Source organism: Condylura cristata, unplaced genomic scaffold (assembly GCF_000260355.1).
Source record: "Condylura cristata isolate star-nosed mole 26May11 unplaced genomic scaffold, ConCri1.0 scaffold00032, whole genome shotgun sequence".
In the NCBI taxonomy this organism is placed as follows: Eukaryota; Metazoa; Chordata; class Mammalia; order Eulipotyphla; family Talpidae; genus Condylura; species Condylura cristata.
In genome coordinates, this window is record NW_004567133.1 from 9,427,626 (window position 1) to 9,444,695 (window position 17,070).

The 17,070-nt window shown below is 54.6% G+C and overlaps 2 protein-coding genes and 1 non-coding gene across 3 annotated transcripts in view; 1 reads left to right on the forward strand and 2 right to left on the reverse strand.

The window, feature by feature from the left end:
* EEF2K (eukaryotic elongation factor 2 kinase) overlaps positions 1 to 4,734 on the reverse strand; it is a 45,789-nt gene extending 41,055 nt beyond the window's left edge. Inside the window, exon 1 of the mRNA XM_012731985.1 lies at positions 4,708 to 4,734. The gene's annotated coding sequence lies outside the window, so the exon portion shown is untranslated. The remainder of the gene's footprint in view (positions 1 to 4,707) is intronic.
* Positions 2,063 to 2,144, forward strand: TRNAL-UAG. Its single transcript has one exon. It is a non-coding gene; the product is annotated as a tRNA-Leu (tRNA).
* A 224-nt stretch (positions 4,735 to 4,958) lies between the features above and the next one.
* Positions 4,959 to 17,070, reverse strand: part of SDR42E2 (short chain dehydrogenase/reductase family 42E, member 2) — a 16,464-nt gene continuing 4,352 nt past the window's right edge. Inside the window, exons 4-10 of the mRNA XM_004691719.1 lie at positions 16,907 to 16,982; positions 13,000 to 13,082; positions 11,472 to 11,609; positions 10,903 to 10,968; positions 9,160 to 9,223; positions 7,498 to 7,571; positions 4,959 to 5,198 (exon numbers count right to left, since the gene is read on the reverse strand). Coding sequence (XP_004691776.1) covers positions 4,959 to 5,198; positions 7,498 to 7,571; positions 9,160 to 9,223; positions 10,903 to 10,968; positions 11,472 to 11,609; positions 13,000 to 13,082; positions 16,907 to 16,982 — 741 coding nt within the window. The remainder of the gene's footprint in view (positions 5,199 to 7,497; positions 7,572 to 9,159; positions 9,224 to 10,902; positions 10,969 to 11,471; positions 11,610 to 12,999; positions 13,083 to 16,906; positions 16,983 to 17,070) is intronic.

Below are 17,070 nucleotides of genomic sequence, written 5' to 3' on the forward strand. Positions count from 1 at the left end.
AAGTTCTGCGAACACTCATGCTGGGCAGCTCCAGACAGAATCATCTGCTTCCAACTTTCTCTAAGTCCACGCAGCGAGGAGTGGTGTTCTTAACCAAGGTTGAGAATCCACTGGCTCGAGGAACAGACTTGAGCACTATTCTAGGGCCTGGAGATAGAGCATTGGGGGAACAAGGCCCCATCACCAGCCTGCTGGGCACTGACACTCTAGACAGGCCCAGCATCCGGGGGCAGCCCATAAACACCTACTTGAGGCAGGGGGTGGGGGAGATGTACCTGGAGCAACACTGAGTCATCTGTGACCCACTGTGAACTCCGAGGTGGGGGTGGGACACCCTGAGGTACTGGGGATTGGAGAAGATCAGGTCTTCAAGTCACCACCACCGTCAACTATGTGCTGGGGGTTGGTTTAAGTGCACAACACATGCTAGCATTTAGCCTCTGTCTGCTCTGTTTTCTGATGTGGCCAAGGGCCCAGAACAGAGCCCTTGACACATGAAGGTGCTATTTGCAGAATGAATGGATTGCACCCTCACAGTAAAGCTTGTGCCTTGAATAGCCTGTTAATAAAGATGCTCATCTGAGGCCCAGAGAGAAATCTTTTCCCTAAGGACTCACAGCCAGTGAAGGCTCAGGCTGGTGTGATTTGGGAAGCCCCTGGGTTCACACCCATTTTTGCTTGCTATTGCAGCTATAACAAATCACCAGCAACTTAGTGGCTCAAAACAATTCAGTTGTCTTTCAGCTGAGGCTGGAAACCTAAAACCAAAGTGTCAGGCAGCTCATGTTCCTTCTTGGAGCTCTGGTGAAGAAGTAGTTTCCTTCCTTTTCCGCCTCCAAAGGCTGCCCTGACCCTCAGGCGCCTGCTCCCTGCTGTCCGCTCTGTGACTACATTGAGCCCATCCGGATGATCCAGGCTACTCTTTCCATCTCAAGAGCTTTAACTTAATCAAAGCTGGAAGTAACCTCTCCTATTAAGTCACCAGGTCATAGTTCACAGGGGATCTGGATGTGGGCATCTTGGGGTGAGGATGGTTCAGTTTACTACACCTATTTGACTGCTTTTCCTACCCTGGATTTTTATTTTCCTTAGACATGATGTTAAGGACATGGACAGGCCTAGGTGCATGAAAAATAAAAAAAAAACAAACAAACAAACAAAAACGTGGCCTCTGCTCCAGCAAAGAAGAGAGTCAGGAAAAGGGACAACAGCAAACTTTATTAGAGATCACTGGCAAGTGTGCGCAGAAATAATGAAACTTCAGAGGAAGGAGAAAGGGAATAGAATGTGGGGATGGCAAGGAGGTCTGAACCTCATCTATAGAGTTCGTTTTCTTTCTGATTTCTGCTTTAGTGAAGGAAATACGCAAAAATGGTAGCTTTTGTGTAGCAGGAAATAGAGGTTTGTTCTGTATTTATGTTTGTCCAGTACTTACTGCATTAAAAAACAACAACCCTGAAATAGTCTACCTAGTGGAACTCTGGGTCTTGGGACGCTGAGGCAGGTGGCTCTGGCTGGGGCAGTGGAGATGGGTTCCTTACCCTCTCCGAGGCATAAGCTCGGAAGGAGGGAACCCACACAAGCAAGTGATCTGTTAACAGCTCGATGATTTCCCTTCCTGGACCCTAGATTCTTACAGGCCATGGGACATCCTAGGTCTGCAGCGGTAACCTGAGGTAGGGTGGACAGTCAAGAGGACAGGGACCCCAGCCAGGTCCAGAGCACACCGGGGCTCCCCGCGGCCCCTAGGGGGCCGTAGTAATACACCATGTCCATGCAAACAGCAAATGCACACTTACGTGAGGGCTGAATGTTAATGTTTATCAACTGGAAACTTCTTTCCTTTAAACGCAGCCTCCAAACAGTAGCTGTTATTGCCGACCACAGCAGCATCCGGAACTCAGAGGCGAGCAAGGAAGCTAGGGGTTAATTTGTACGAAACACAGGAGGCCCCGCCCATACCATGTCGGGCCTGCGCATATCTATAAAGGTGGAGCTCCCGGGCGTAGGGAGCTACGTCATTAGACTAATATAGCATGAGTGGAGAGGCTTGCGAGCGGGAGGTAGCGTGGCCGAGTGGTCTAAGGCGCTGGATTTAGGCTCCAGTCATTTCGATGGCGTGGGTTCGAATCCCACCGCTGCCACACCGTAAATGGGCTCACTTTTCTACCCTCGGCTTTCTTTAAACGTCGTTTTTTACATCTTGTCTTCCTTTTTATCTCCTTTCTGATTCTGTTTCTTTCTTTTTTAATGGAATGGGGAGGGAGGGAAAAGGAAGGAACGTCCGCGCAGGCTATTTGACTTTTCAGCCTAGTACGCAAATACACAATACTGTTAAGTACAATAAAGAAACAAAAACTCCCTATTGACAGAGAAACAAATGAGATACCTTGAACAGGCTACCTGCACCTTTAATTTAGAAGAACTTTGAGATCTGAAGTCACTGGGAATGGACCTGTTTACCTCCCAAAGGCAAAGGTTAGGTGGGAGTGATTTTAATCATGATCTGAGGGAGGGTCCCTTTCTGACCTAATGTGTCCTGCAGAGTTTTGTCTGACTTCTTAAACTTGTGTTGCTGGAAGCTGTCTCAGAGGACCCAATGGAAGAACTGGGGCATCAGGACCAATCAAGGACTGGGTCCTCCCACAGGTAGGGTTATCAACCTTGAGGACCAGCTTCACAGGTCCACCTCCTATTAGGTCTTCAGTTTGATCTACGGGGTCCCTTGTGTATTTGTGAAGTTCCTCCTGAGGCTATAGAGCAAAGGGGGCAGCAGTGTCTTCACACTCAAACATCCTAATTTCATTAATTGCACCCCTAAAGATGGTTAATGCTTCTGCTCCAAGTAAGCAAAACCTCATGGAGGGCTAGTTATCTGGTTGCCTTTAAATTCCTAATGGGGACTCAGTGGTCTGTCGGGTATAGTACCACTTCCTTTTCCTTTGTGTAAAGACATTTGAAAGGGAGAAAGTTTCTGGACTTAGTGATCTGTGTTGCCCCCTGTCCAATTCCTTCCCCGTCCTACCCCTATGTCTAGGTTTAGATAATCCTCTTTCAGAGCCTCAGGGCTAAGATGATTTAGAAAATCTAGAAAACAAAGAAATTGACTTGTCTTTTGGATTTTAAAAGTTGAGGTTTGTCAACAGACAAAAGATCTAGAAGAATGAAAGCCTGTTTCTCCTGCCCTAAGAACATATTTCTCAGGATTGAGAGAGAGGAAAATCAAAGGGGAGTTCAGAAGCAAGTATGTTACTGAGAAGGAGCCCAAGGTCTGTGGATCTGACAACATCCCAGTGTTCTAGCCAAGTGGCCAAGGTGCGGAAGAACAGAAATAAAATGGGTCTGGGGCAGTTTCTCCAAATGGGTGAAGTAACTCATTCTCCTTCAGCCTTTGAGGTTGAGACACAACCCACCCGTTTTCTTGTTCATAAAAGGAGAACAATAAACCGTACATAGGAGTAACCCCCAAAACAAAGTAAGACCATATAAAGTCCCATTCAAAATGTCAGACATTAAATAGGCATAAAGGATTATTATTGCTCTTAAAAAGTACATACACACATGCAAAGAGGAACTAACTGTTCAGCTGCTTCACAGGTTTTTCCCTTGTTTTGCAGACACACCCCTAATGCCCACAATCTGAGGACAGCCACCTAGGCTGAATCACTGACCCGTTCCCTCAACCCACCACAGGCTTCTGCAGGCTTATGATTTTCTCTGCTTGTGGATTAATTGGCCAGTTCAGTGAGTGCACACGGTGACAGCCTAGGTGGACACATTTACATGAGGATGCCGCGAATCCACTACCAATACCAAGAAGGGAGCCAGGCATAGGTCTGCGTAGAGCAGGGGTGGATTAAGAAATTTTATGAGTTTAAACATTTGAGACATGGGGCTCCCTGGTGCAAGGGTTAGTAAGTCTCAGCACTATGAAACTCTGCAGCCACTGCAGCAGGAATTCAATCCCGGGCCAGGGAGCTGACCCACAGGGCCAGCAGACCTCTCCTGTCTCCCCCACCGCTTCCCCTCAGCAGCTTATTTCAGTAGATCTGTCTCATTTGCTCCTCACTCTGTCTCTGGTGAACCCTCTCACCCCACTCCCACCTCTGGCCATACATAAATCTTTTTAAAAAATACACATTAAGGGCATGGTGACGGCCATGGTTTCCTGCATAAACAGAGAGGCAACAGTAAAACATAAAATATGCCTTAAGTTCTAATTCTTCCCATTATAGCTACACTGGTACTTAAAAAAAAAAAAAAAAGCCTAGTTTCTTAAAAGGCTTTCCTCTTTTTTCCCCTTTGATATCGAGGTTGGTACCGGACACTGTGCCCGCTATGCTGAGTCATCCCAAGACGCGGAAACCGGAAACCCCAAAAGGCCACGCTGGGCAAGGCAGCTTGGGTCCCTCAACACTGGCCACCGGAGAGTGAGCCATCCCGGAACGTTAGGGCAGGAGCGGATCAAAAGCAACCCTCCTAGAATGGTTCTAATCCAAGACCCCCAGAAGCTCGGTCAGCGACGACGTTGCGGGGGAGCGGGGTCGGGGGGGGGGGGGGAGCCAGCAGCAGACATCCAGAGCGCTGCTCAGCACGCGCCGACCCTAACCGGAGTCCAGGGGGCGTGGTCAGGGGCGTGGCCAAGGAGGGGCGGGGTCAACACGTACAGGGGCGGGGCCAATTCCCGGAAGAGAGACCTAGAGGTACCTGCAGGACCAGAGGCTGGGTGGAGCCGGAGTGGGGAGAATCCGGAGTCGGGGAGAGTCAGGGGCCGGGCCGGGGAGAAGGCTCAGAAGGCGGAGCAGGCTTGTCAATAACCCGGCAGTCCGGAGGAGAGCGAGGCAAGGCCAGGACTCGGAGGGCGGGTCAGGGGCGGGGCCGGGACTCGCCGGGCTGCAAGTCTGGAGGACTGGACAGGGGCTGGGGCGAGTCCCAGGGTCAGGGGCAAGGGCGGCTGATCAGAGCAAGGACGGCTCCAGGCCGAGGAAGCGTAGGGCCAGGGCGAGCAGGCCTAGGAGCAGCAGCAGGGCGAGCAGCAGCCGCAGGAGCGTCCGCGCCGCGGAGCCACGGCGCCGTCCGGCAGTGGACTGCACGTACCGCTCCACCGCGTCGGCGAAGCTGAACTTGTCCGGCGCGTAGCCGAGCTGGGCCCGCGCCTTGGCGATGCGGAAGGTGTGCGTCACGGCCACGCTGCGCACCTGCGGGGAGGAGGCGGGACTGGTGGGGGTGGGAGGCCCCTCACCTTTTCTCTGGGAATGGGGAGAAGGCAGGGCTTTCCCTTCCAGCGCAGGGCGATTTAAAAGACCCCCTGGGCTGGGTCTTGCTCCTGCAGGCCTCTTCAGGGAAGACTCCCGTCCTCCTCCGTGTCCCTTTTCTTTAGCCCCCCCCCCTCCGCAGGACGCCTTTCCTGCAGTTCCCTCACCCTGCTGCACTCCTCAGAGAACCGTCTGTGCGTCCCCTTTCCAGGCCTAGGACTTGGGCCGCCCTTGATACATTCTTAGGTGTCCGGTTTGTAGTCTGGATCGAGTGTTCTGGGTGGGGGTAATGCCTCCTAGAAAGGCTCACAGCTTCCCGCCCAGATCCAGACTGGCCAGGCGGGCCCCAGGGCCGGCCTCAGCCCTGGTTGATTCACTAAGTTTCCCTACCCGAGGAGGAATTCAGTTATGCAGAAGGAATTACTCTCCAAGGCTTCTGCTAGATTTCTTGGGGGAAGGGGGCACAGCTGTCAATTGCAGAACTCACACTGTAACTAGCCTGCGCTGAATCTTTCTAGGCCTGTCTCATTTAGTTCTCTGAGAGCACTGCTTCTTCTGTACATGTTTGAAAGTTGAAGACCAAAAAGGTTAAGTGACTCCCCCCACCACCCCCCAGTCCAGCCCACCATCTTCCCTGCTATGCTAAGTTGACTAGGAAGATGCCTGTCCTCTGAATCCTCAGCTGTACATTGGGAAAGAGTCCACAAGCTGCCTGATTCTCTCATGGCATTGAAACACCACTGGGGTTAGGCCCCTTGTCCTGAGTTCTTGGGGGGGTGTGGTGAGAGAGATCAATTCTTGCTCATTTTTGGCCTAGCTAGTAGGATCAAAGCTTTGGGAGGATACACCTGTGAACCAGATAAGCAAATCCTGGCACACATTGTTACCACACTTCAGGTTGACATGTCATCCCTTTTGGAAGGGCTCTCGACTGCCAGAGAACTGACTTTGGTGTCGATGGCTCTCAAGTTCTTCCTAATTCCCCCAGAATAGCCCTATCACGGTGTGTTGAGCCTCATTACTGGTTGCCTTTTCCCTGTGGACTGTGAGTAACTTGGAGTAGATGCTCTTTTGCTTCTATTGTTTAGCAAAGTGGCTGGACACGCAGTAGGTGCTTCACACAAGTTGAATGAAAGAAAGAAGCCGTCAAGTCAAACGAGAGGGCTGGCTGCTATGTCACAGACTGGCCAGCAGAGGGCACCCAAGTCACAGCGCCCAGAAACGAACCCGGTTAACTAGGAGTCCTCTGCACAGAACTGAACTAGTCTGAGTGCAAGGTAGCTCCCCCCCCCACCACTCATCCCCACGGTGGTGGCTGTTTTACATGATCCGATTTCCAAAGCATTGCATAAGCTAAGTGGTTAGGAAATGATTGGGACCTGGTCTGAATTGGAATCAGCGATGCAACCGAAGTGCATTTCCTTCTCTGAAAGTGGAGATAAGAGAAGGCACAATTTAGAGTAGAAGTGAAGATGAAACGAGATAAAGCACAGCGGCTGCCATATGGTCACCACTCATCATTCCCTTCCCTCTGCTGGTCTGGATGGTTTAAATGGGGACTCCTGGGACTTGCTCCCCCCATTCTCCATTTCCCTAGCTAGAGAGCACTGGAGCTTGGAGGGTGAAGTCAGTTCCAAAAGAGTGTGATCTTGGACAGATCACTTAACTCCTTAGTGCCCAGCCTCTCATCCTAAAATGAGATCCTCATCTTTTGCACCTCCTAATTTATGAATCAAATGAGAGAGTAGACTGGAAGGATTTGGCAAATAACACCAGGCACCACTTGTTTTACTGGTTACAACCTACATTAAAACATCCTCTCTTTGCACATGCAGGGGTGAGGTTGGGAGCAATGGGTGGGGGTGTCCAATGGACGGTAGTAGAGAGTTATTGGGGGTCATAGAGTGGTGACATATATTTGAAGAGGTAAGAGGCAGTGCCCCTGAAACATACAATGACATAAACCTCACCAAAGCAAAACAGGGCCCTCTCTGGTGGCTCAGTGGGTTCTATATAGCGCAGCACTGCAGGCGAGCAGTCCCTGCAGTGCGAGTTTGATCCCTGGTCCCAGAGGAGCCAGCACCAGATCTGGGGGCGCTGAGGTCCTGAGGCCTCAGACAGGCATCGACAGGCATCGAGATATGGTTGAAAGGAGGAGGGCTGGTGGCAGGGCGGGGCTGGAGCAGGGTGGGCAGGGAGGAGAGGGTGCTGCTTGCAGGGGCCCCCAGCCGCCCCGACTTACCTCGCTCCGGGTGAGCAGTGGTGGGATGCTGCAGAGGGGCCTCAGGGCCAGGTGCAGATACTCCATCACGGCAGCTGCGGGAGAGGGGGGCCAGTGACGGGGTGCCTCACCCAGGCCCTGGGCAGGGGCCCCCTGGAGGGAGCCCTTGGGGCATTATGTGCTTTGCCAGGGGAGTCTTCACTTTGCCCAAACATCCTGGCCTTGGATTTCTTTAAATCAGCAAGCTCTCAGTACGCTCGAGGGTGTGGGGGCAGGTTGGCGGGCTGTGAAATGTGTCCCAAGTCAGGACTGGTGTTTTAAAATAAATCTGAACACATTCAAGCTCATCTCCATAATCGTGCTCCTCTCGCTCCTCTCGCCCTCTCTTCTACCCCACTCTGCTCTCTCGGGTAGAAGGACTGGAGGGTGGCTCTCAGGCTGGGCTGCCCACTGACCACTTTAAGAAGTGCTGATGCAGGGCCCTCCCTGGTGGCGCAACGGGTTCAAGCTCAGCACTGGGAAGCTGGCCACAGCCTGAGTTCAATACTTGGCCAGGGAGCTGACCCACAGGGCGCAGCAGACCCTCGCCCCCTGCCCGCTCCCCTCAGCAGTGTACTTTGCTGTCGGCCTGTTCTGCCCCCCACTCTGTCTCTAGTGAGTCCTCTCACCCCCTGCACCTCTGGCCTTTGCCCAGTTCTGTGCATAAATAAAAAAACTCTTAAAAAAAAAAAAAAGTGCTGATGCTTCCCGGCCCCCAGTGGTGCTTCCCGCTGGCACAGTTTTCTGTATTTGAAAAATTCCCAGAAAAGTCTCCTGGGCAGCCAGGTTAAGGACCGGGGAGTTTGTTAGCTCACTGGGAACTGGACATTTGCACATAAGCCTGAGGCTGCTCTTTACTCAGCTGGGGATCAAGGAGCGTGAATCACGGGGCGAAGCTGCGCGGAGCCTCCATGGTGGAACCCCTGCTTGAAACGGCAAGCGTAGGTCCAGCTCTTTGTGACTTGAGGTCACTCCAGGTCTGATGTCAACTCAGGCTGGAAGGAGGCCAGCAGGGGATGCTGGGGCGGGAGTAGGGGCAGCAGCTGGGCCACCGGGGTGGAGCAGTACTGACTTCAGGCCAAGCAGAAGCTACTGTCAGAAAGTGACAACCTTGCCACCTATCCCAAGCAGGCATCACTGCAAGGGGCCTGGGGCCTCGGGGGAGGGGGGTCCGGGGGGGCTGAGCAGCCCCGACCCCCTCTCCTGACTCGCACAATGCTGTCCAGCACAAGGCCACCAGGCTGAGCGTGGGCTTTGGGGTCAGCCCAGCCCAGGTGTGATTCTGCCTCTCCAACCTTCCCACCGCGACACTAGGGAGAGGTCACTCACTGGGGGCCCTCAGGGCCCTCATCCTCACAATGGGCCTGGAGACACCCCCAAGCAGGCTGGCTGGGTTTAAACAGGGCCAGGGCTAAGGTGAGGGGAGTGGGGTGCCCAGGGTGCAGAATTTAAGGGGCATTAACTTTCTGCCCAGCCAAGTGCGGACTGGCCTGTAGCACCTGGACTCTGTGAGGGTCTCCTTCAGTTCTGCAGCCTCAGAACCTCTCTCTTTCCTCAGCCCAGTCCTGGCCCTGGGTTGAAAAATCACATAACACCTGTACATACCACGTGGAAGGTTTCTAGAATTCATACTCCTTTCCTTACCTGCCAGGTAAACCCAGGAAGTAGGTACCTTGATCCAGGGCTGGCTGTACCCCAGTTTCTCAAACTGTAAAGAAACACAGCCTGAGATGAGACCACGTCCTTCAGGCTGTCCCCATCCCCCTCCCTCACCCATCCACCCAAGGGGGCTGAGCCCAAAGCCGGTCCCAACCCTGACACTGTCTTGATGGGAAACCGACCGCTTGACCTGGAAAACTCAAGTAGGAACTTAAAGCATGGGGTGGATTTAATTTGAGATCACATTGATTAATTGTCTACATCTGGCTGCCCAAGACGGGCCAAGGAAATTCTGTAGACTCTGATTTTTCTAGAATTGGGTTTTCTGTTCCTAAAGAAAGCCAGATGGCATATGCATGGAGGATGGTAGAGGAGGCTAAAGAGATGGGCTGGCACACGGTGCCCACTTGTATAAAAACTCTCCAGGTGAAAAAGACAGAAACAAGCTGGAGGAAACGGAGCCTTCGCACACTGCTGGTGAGAATGTAAACCGGTGCAGCTCTTTTGGAAAACGGTCTGGCGATTCCTCAAAAACTTGTACATGGAATCCCCATGTGACCCAACAAATCGACTCCTAGGTCTGTGCCCAAGAGAAGTGAGAGCGTGTGCCCATGTAAACACATGTACACACATGTTCCGGGCAGCGTCACACAATAGCCAAATGCAGAGAAACCCACCTTTCTACCAGCTGATGATAAACAAAGTGTGGCCTAGAATGGGCTATCTTTGGGCAATAAAAAGACCAAATACCGAGTTGACATGTGCTGCAGCACGGATGAAAACGTGGAACTAGGAAAGGAGCCAGAAACAAGGTCACACGACGTGCCCGGAACAGGCAGATCCACGAGACAGAGAGCAGAGCTTCTCAGTGAAGCGGGAAGCCTCCCGGGTCTGCTGTTTAGGGCCTGCTACTGCCCAGGGCCTGCTGCATGGGGGAGTCTGTTGCTTGGATCCCGCTGCTTGTGGGAGCAGAAAGTTCCCTCAGAGGGCTGCTTGTCCACAGTGCTAGTGTGGCGACCTTGACCCCTCCCCAAACTATAAAGAAGGCTTATGCTCTGATGGATGGGATGACAGGTTTCTCTTATGTCTGTGTAAAACCTGACCACTCCTGTAACTCGGGGCTCAGCCTTTTGGGGCCGATCCCAGATCCCCCTGAGCCCACCGGGGTGACAAGTAAATCTGTCTCCACCTCTCTGAGTGTCGTCTGATTTCTCTGGGAAATTGCTGTAACTGAAGGGCTGGAAGGTATAAACAGGAGCAACTGCTGATGGTTATTCTGGAGGAGGCTATTTTTTTGGATGATAACGATGTTCTAGACTTATTATATCCTTGAATTACGCCTAAATAGGTGAATTACGCAGGATATGAGTTACTGCAGTGAAGCTGCTAAGGTTGATGCTGGAGGGGCTGAAGTCCCCACCATGTGCCCCCCAGTACAGGGATTCTGGCCCACCCTGCCAGGGGCCTGGAACCCCAAGGGAGCCCGTGGGCCCCGGAGAGGACACAGCTCCAGGATGAACAGTCCAGATAAATCGGGAAGCAGGCTGGGAGGCATTATGGCAAACTGGGGAGACATGAACCCCCAGAGGGACAGCCAAGAACCTCCAGTCAGTTTCCACGTGGCCCAAGCACGCTGTGGCCAGAACAGGTTTTTCATGTGAAATCTTCCGATTTGGGGGAAGTCAGAAAGCGTAACAGAGAGGGTGGGGGCGGTGTCTGGGTGCCTACCAGCGGGGCCATCCACTCGAAGAGGTTGACGCTGTCCCCGTCGTTGATGTAGTATGCCTGTCCACTCTGGGGGGACACCAGGGAGAGTGACGGTCAGGCATGGGCCAGCAGACTAGCCCCGCCCTTCCAGATCACCCCCAGCAACTGCCCCACCACAGTTCTCGAAGAAATCACAACCCCGGTCCTTCAAAGGCCACCACCTTTGAAGCTTGGGGCCGCCACACTCACTAGCTGTGTGAGCTTGATGGAGTCACTTAACCTCTCTGTTTCTTTATCTGAGACATGGGAGCAAACTAATGGGATCTTCCTCTTGGGCTGCTGTCAAGTGTAATCGTGACAACATCTGCAACACCCTTAGCATGTGGTGACACTTACTCTGGAATCAACAACGCTACTTCACAGGGTGTTTGCAAGGAGCTTATGGGTCTCTGAACACCCTTCCTATTTCGCCCCCCACCCCAGCCAATCAGCTTCCTTGGGCAGACTGTCCTGCCAGCTATCTTGAGTTGGGGTGAACCAGGAATCCCCAGGAGAGGCACCCCACCTGCAGCCCCTGGGGTGCCACTCACAGCCACGTAGCCCTTTGCCGCGGTGAGGGCCTCAGCGGCCAGCACGTGAGCCTGCACCAGGTTGTGTACGTGCACCCAGTTCATCCGCGTCCTGTGGTCCCCAAATCGGAATATGAACAGCCTCTTCTTGATGTGGCTCTGGTGGCGGGGGAGGGGAGTGAGCCCAGGGCCAAGCCCAGCGGCTTAAGCTCTATCCATGCACTGACCCCTCCCAAAGTCCCAGCCCTGCGCCTTCCCCACAACTCCACCTGGGTGTCCCGGGACCACAAAAACTGCCAGAGTAAGCGCCTGATCCCACTCCCCTGCACCCTGCTCCCCCACTCCCCCACCTCAGTGGAGGTCGGGTTGAAACCTCAGGAGCCACCTCTGGCTGCCCTGGTCTCACTGCACAGTCCACCACTGTGGCCCAGCTGGCTCACCATCAAAACCTTCAGAGTCATCACTTCTTCCAGCTCCAGAGCGCTCTCCCCTGCCCCTGGGCAACCAAAACAGCCTCCTAACTGGTCCCTGCTTCTCCATCCCCCCACCAACCGTGGCCTGTTCTCCTCACCGCCTAGGGCATCCTCTTAGGCCCTGTGCCAGATCCTGGGTCTCCCCTGCCCAGAACTTTCGGGAAGGCCCATCCTGCCAGGTGGGAAGCTGGAGGCCTGCAATGGTCCTGAGGAGCTTCCCTGGGGCCACCTCCTGCTCACCATGATTACTCTCACAGGGACAGTGGCCGGACCCCTCCTTGGGCCCGGGATTAGCGGCTCCTCCGCCTGGAGAGCTCCAGACACTCAGTGACCTCCTTCAAGTCGTGGCCCTGTGTCCCCGCTCAGTGAGGTGGCCCCTGAACTGGCCTCCCAGCTCCCTCACCCTCCTTCACGTCTCCTTTTTCTCCAGAGGACCTGGCACCTTCGACTACTTACTGATCCCCGTATGAGAACATGAACCCCACGGGGTGGGAACTGTCTGCTTGTTCACTGATTTGCCCATACACCTTTACAGAGCTTTCTCATGTCCAGGGTTGTGCCCAAGCTGTCTCCTCTATCTGGATGCCCATCTCTCTGCCCTTTCCTTGAAAGTCTCTTTCTAAAGAGTAGAAACATCACTTCCTCCAGGAAGGCCCCCTGGATCTCCCCTGCCAGGCCCTCTCTTCAGGGCTCCCATCTTCCTGTTCTCCCCTCAACATCGCCCTCCCCACACTGAATCTGTACTGTGGTATCTGTGAAAAGACTGAGAACAGGGCCTGAGCCTCAACACCATGTTCCTGGTGCCTGGCCCTCTCTGGGGAGAGGCTTTCAGCCAGAAGACCTTGTGCTGGAGGTCTGCATCTGAGTAGGGGTGACAGGTCCCTGTGTGTTCTGTGGGGTCACATCTCCAGCCCCATGCCTAGGTCTGGCTGTTGTAAACGGAGAGCTCCGTGTCCGGTGCACCTCATGGGGGGTGGGGGGAGCAGGGGCATCTCCGAAACCGGGGTTCCTGGGCTGGGAGCACGGCCCCAAGACTGACTCCTGCTGAGCCACAGGCCCGGGCCGGGGTGACGTACCGCCACGCGGGGCAGGTGCCTCTGCTCTTCAGGGCCGTAGATCCCTGGAGGCCGGAGCACACACGTGCGGAGAGTTCCTCCTCCTAGGACACAGGGCGGGGTGGTCAGGGCCCTGGGAGGGGCGCACCGGCAGAGAAGGTGCAGAATGACTGGCCACAGCTCCTGCCCCTTACTCAGGCAGATCAGTGGGAAGACGAGGCCTTGGGGTTTCCTCGTTTAATTCGTTATTCTCAATTGCTCAGTTAGTTATTCAACAACTCCTCCACCACTGCTGGCCACTGGGCCCTGGGTGGGCTGCCGTGGTGAGCCCAAGTCTGCCCGAGAAAAGGTTGCCACGCTCACGACACTCGCCGGACACTCGGTAACAGGCCAGACCTTGATGCCAATGTCTGTGCGGCCTGTGAGGCTTCTTGGCACTAGCAGACCACTAGCAGACCGAGCTCTGTCCAGGCCCGAGCTCTGTCCGGGGCCGGGGTCCTACTGCACCCATCTCACGGAGGCGCCCACTCCCTGAGGCCAGCGGCTGCGCTTCCTTTCCTGACTGCTGGTAGCTCAGGACTCCGCGGAGTCAGGGCTGCTTCTCCTGCCTGGAGCTCAGGGGCCCGGGTGTCCCCTTCAGGGGTCTGGAAAAGGCGGAGCTGTCACCACCCCTGTTCTATGGATCACAGCACCCCGGCTCAGGGAGGGATGTGCTCCTGAGGGGCACGTGACCCGTGCAGTGGGGTGAGATGGGGGACCAGAGCCCAGACTCCCCTCACCCCCCGCCTCCTGGTGAGCCAAACACCAACGAATGGACCCTGGGCTTTCGGCTCCCTCAGCCATGGTCTCCTCACCTAGAACATCGCAGTGGTTACCAGTTACACTTTCCAGAACTCCAATGGAGAAAGGACTAGACCAGCTCAAAGGCTGGGGCCTGGCCTGCTCATTCTCACTGCTCTGTGCCAGCGGGTCCCCCATGACCACAGCATCACTTAGTGCAGGGGTCCCCGAGTTGTCTGCCGAGGGGTCCTCCTAGAGGAAGCGGTGACACGTCTCCCAGGCAGTCTGGGGGTACAGCCTAAAGGGCTGCCACATATGTATTTCTTTTAAGTCTTAAATAGCCCACACAACATCCGGTTTACTCCAACGATTCACTTGCATTTAAGATCTTTTAACAATTAAAAATTACTTTTGGGCCCTCCCTGGTGGCGCAGTGGGTTAAAGCACAGCACAAAGAAGCTAAAGCCACTTCCGCATGAGCTCGATCCCCGCCTGCCCTGGAGGAGACCACATGGTACAGCAGACCTCTCCTGACCCGCCCGCTGCTCCCCTCAGCAGTGTACTTCCTCCATCTGTCTGTTCTGCTCCCCACTCTGTCTCTGGTGAATCCTCTCACCCTCCGCATCTCTGGCCTGTACCCCAGTTCTGTATGAATAAATAAATAAATCTTTAAAAAAAATTACTTTTGGTAAATTACTAGGCTTCTCCCGGAAGATGTCCAACCCACCTTCTGAACTCAGGGTCCCAGGGGGCCTGCACCCCAACTTGGGAAGCCCAAATTGGCCACCCGCTGAGACCAGAAGGCCCCTTCCTTTGGGGCCCCGCCACTTCTGCAGGGCTGGGGCTCTCAGCCTCAATGTGCTGCTCTCCCCTGACCAGGTATGCCAGTGGGCCAAGGACAAGTTGTGCCCCAGAGTGGCACCACTGAGGCCGGCCCCTGCCTCCCAGAAGTGGCCCCATTCTAAGGACAGTGACAGCAGCGGCTCCCCCCACCTGTCCTTGCCAAGGTCTGCGGGTCAGAAGTTACTCCCTATCCTTCCAGTGTGAGAGCGCTTCCCCCATCAAATAGCCAGGATCAGGGGCCCTGGGCCATCATCAAACACCCTGCTCCCTTTCCAGCACCCTCACTTTACAATGACGCCTCGTCATTGGGTTGAGCGGCAGCCCCCCCAAAAAGATGTGCCCACATCCTGGAGCATGTGGCTATGACCTTCTATGGAAAAGGGTCTTTTTTTTTTTTTTTTTGGAAAGGGGTCTTTGCAGATGTAATTAAGGAGCTCAAAACGAAGTCATTCTGGCTGAAGGGGTGGGCCCTGAATCCAAGGGGCGGGTCTAGCATCCTCCTAAGAGACTCACAGAGGAGAAGGTCATGTAAAGTCAGAGGCAGAAATTGGAGCGATCAGCCATGCACCCAAAGAAACAAGGAAGGGTCCTCCCCAGGCCTGGGAGGCAGAGCGGCCGGCCCACACTACCCTTCAGACCTCGGCTGCACAGCTGAAGGCACACGCTTGTGTGACCTCTTAACCAGGTGGTTTTAAGCCCCAGGACATGAAATCCACCCCCAGGCAGGAGGACACAGATGCATCCACAGACAGGGACCTGCATGGTCAGGGCTCTGCTCCAGGACCCAGGTTAGGGGCAAAGTCCTAGACACCAGGAGGGGAAATCCCCCAGGGCTGGGCTCCTGGAAGGCAGCTATCAGGTGAGCTATTCTGGAAACAGCCTGCTGCTATTTTTAACTTCTCAGTCACCTGGGCATGGTGGGGGTGGTCAGGTTGCAACTGATGTGGCCGTGGGGCACAGGGCCCTGAGGGCCGGGCCAGGGTATCCATGACTCTCCTGCCCACAGAAAGCAGGGGGTTCTTGTATAAATAATTCTGGGCAAGAGGATTAGGTGTCTGGTTTGCAGGCTGCTGGGTCCGCTGGGGAGGCCCCAGGGAGAGAACAGGATTGCACTGCACAGGTCAACCCCCTCGGACACCCTGCTGGGACCATAGGCCCAGACCTGGCAGGCCCAGGGTGACTGGGTGGGGTGGGGTGGGATTTTAGGGAAAAGGCTCTTCAGGGGTCTCTGAACTTGGAGTCCCGCGTAGCTGTGGCCAGGCTCTGGGTTAGCCCCTCTCCCGTTGGTGTTCAAATCCCACCTCTGATGCCTAATGGCTATGTGACCTGGAGCTAAGTCTGTCAGCCTCTCAACCTCATTTTTCTTCCCCGTCAATTCGAGGATTATAACTTCAAGCCTCCTTTGCTTTCCAAATCCACATGGCTCCTGAGTTTAGACAGCAAAGGGAACCAAGTTTCCTTATTCTTTTTGACTTCTAAGTTTCTCAGAACCAACAGTGATAATCTGGACAGCAAGGGATTTATCTGGATCAGGCTCCTGAGTTTGCAGAGCAAGGGATGCCCAAGGTTCTTATCTCAAGTGGATGCAGTGAAGTCGTTGAGACTTTTGCATAGAAAGTTAGCTTGTGGGTCTCCCTCATGGCACAAGGGGTTAAGCGCAGCCCTGTGAAGCTGTCTGCAGCCACTACAGCACTGAGTTCGATCCCCGGCCAGGGAGCTGACCCACATGGCGCAGCAGACCTCTGCTGTCTCCCCACTGCTCCCCTCAGCACTCTGTGTCTGGTGAGTCCTCTTACCCCCTGCACCTCAGGCCTGTACCCCAGTTCTTGAGATAGAGCCAAGGGGTGGTGGAGCTGGGACTCGGAGCTCCTCAGCCTGAGACCACTGTGTGGGCACTTAGCCACGGTGCCACTTGCCCATATGCTACCACCACTCCTCTGGCAACCCAGGCTGACTTCTGGGAGTCACTGATGGCTAAGCTGGCAAGGCCCTGTCAAAGAGCAAGTCCCATTCCTTACTCCAAATTTCCTACTCTTATCCCAAATGAGTCCCTAAGACAGGATCCAACTGCGTGGCAGAAAGGAGCTTGAGACTAGGGCTGACCCACGTCTTTCCCACCAGACCCTGAGCAACATGAGGCCAGAAGCTGGGCCTGTTTCACCCCGGTGGGTGGGGGCCATAGCAAGTGCTCAAAACTGCACCTGGGGAGGTGCCCCTGGGGGGAAGGTGGGCACCAGAAACATTGGCAGCTAAAGGCAAACTCACACAGCAGTGGGGGAGGGGTACCGGGTTGCACAGTGCCCACCTGGGAGAGGCGTCCCATTGGCCATGAGGGTCAGCTGGTCGGCGATGGCTTTGGTTCGGGAGTAGTGGTCCATGTGCTGCCAGTGCCAGGGAGAACCCACCAGGTGGGGTCAGGGGCCGGCCCCAGGTCGCACTTCACTTTCAAGAGGTGCGGGGGTGGGGGGG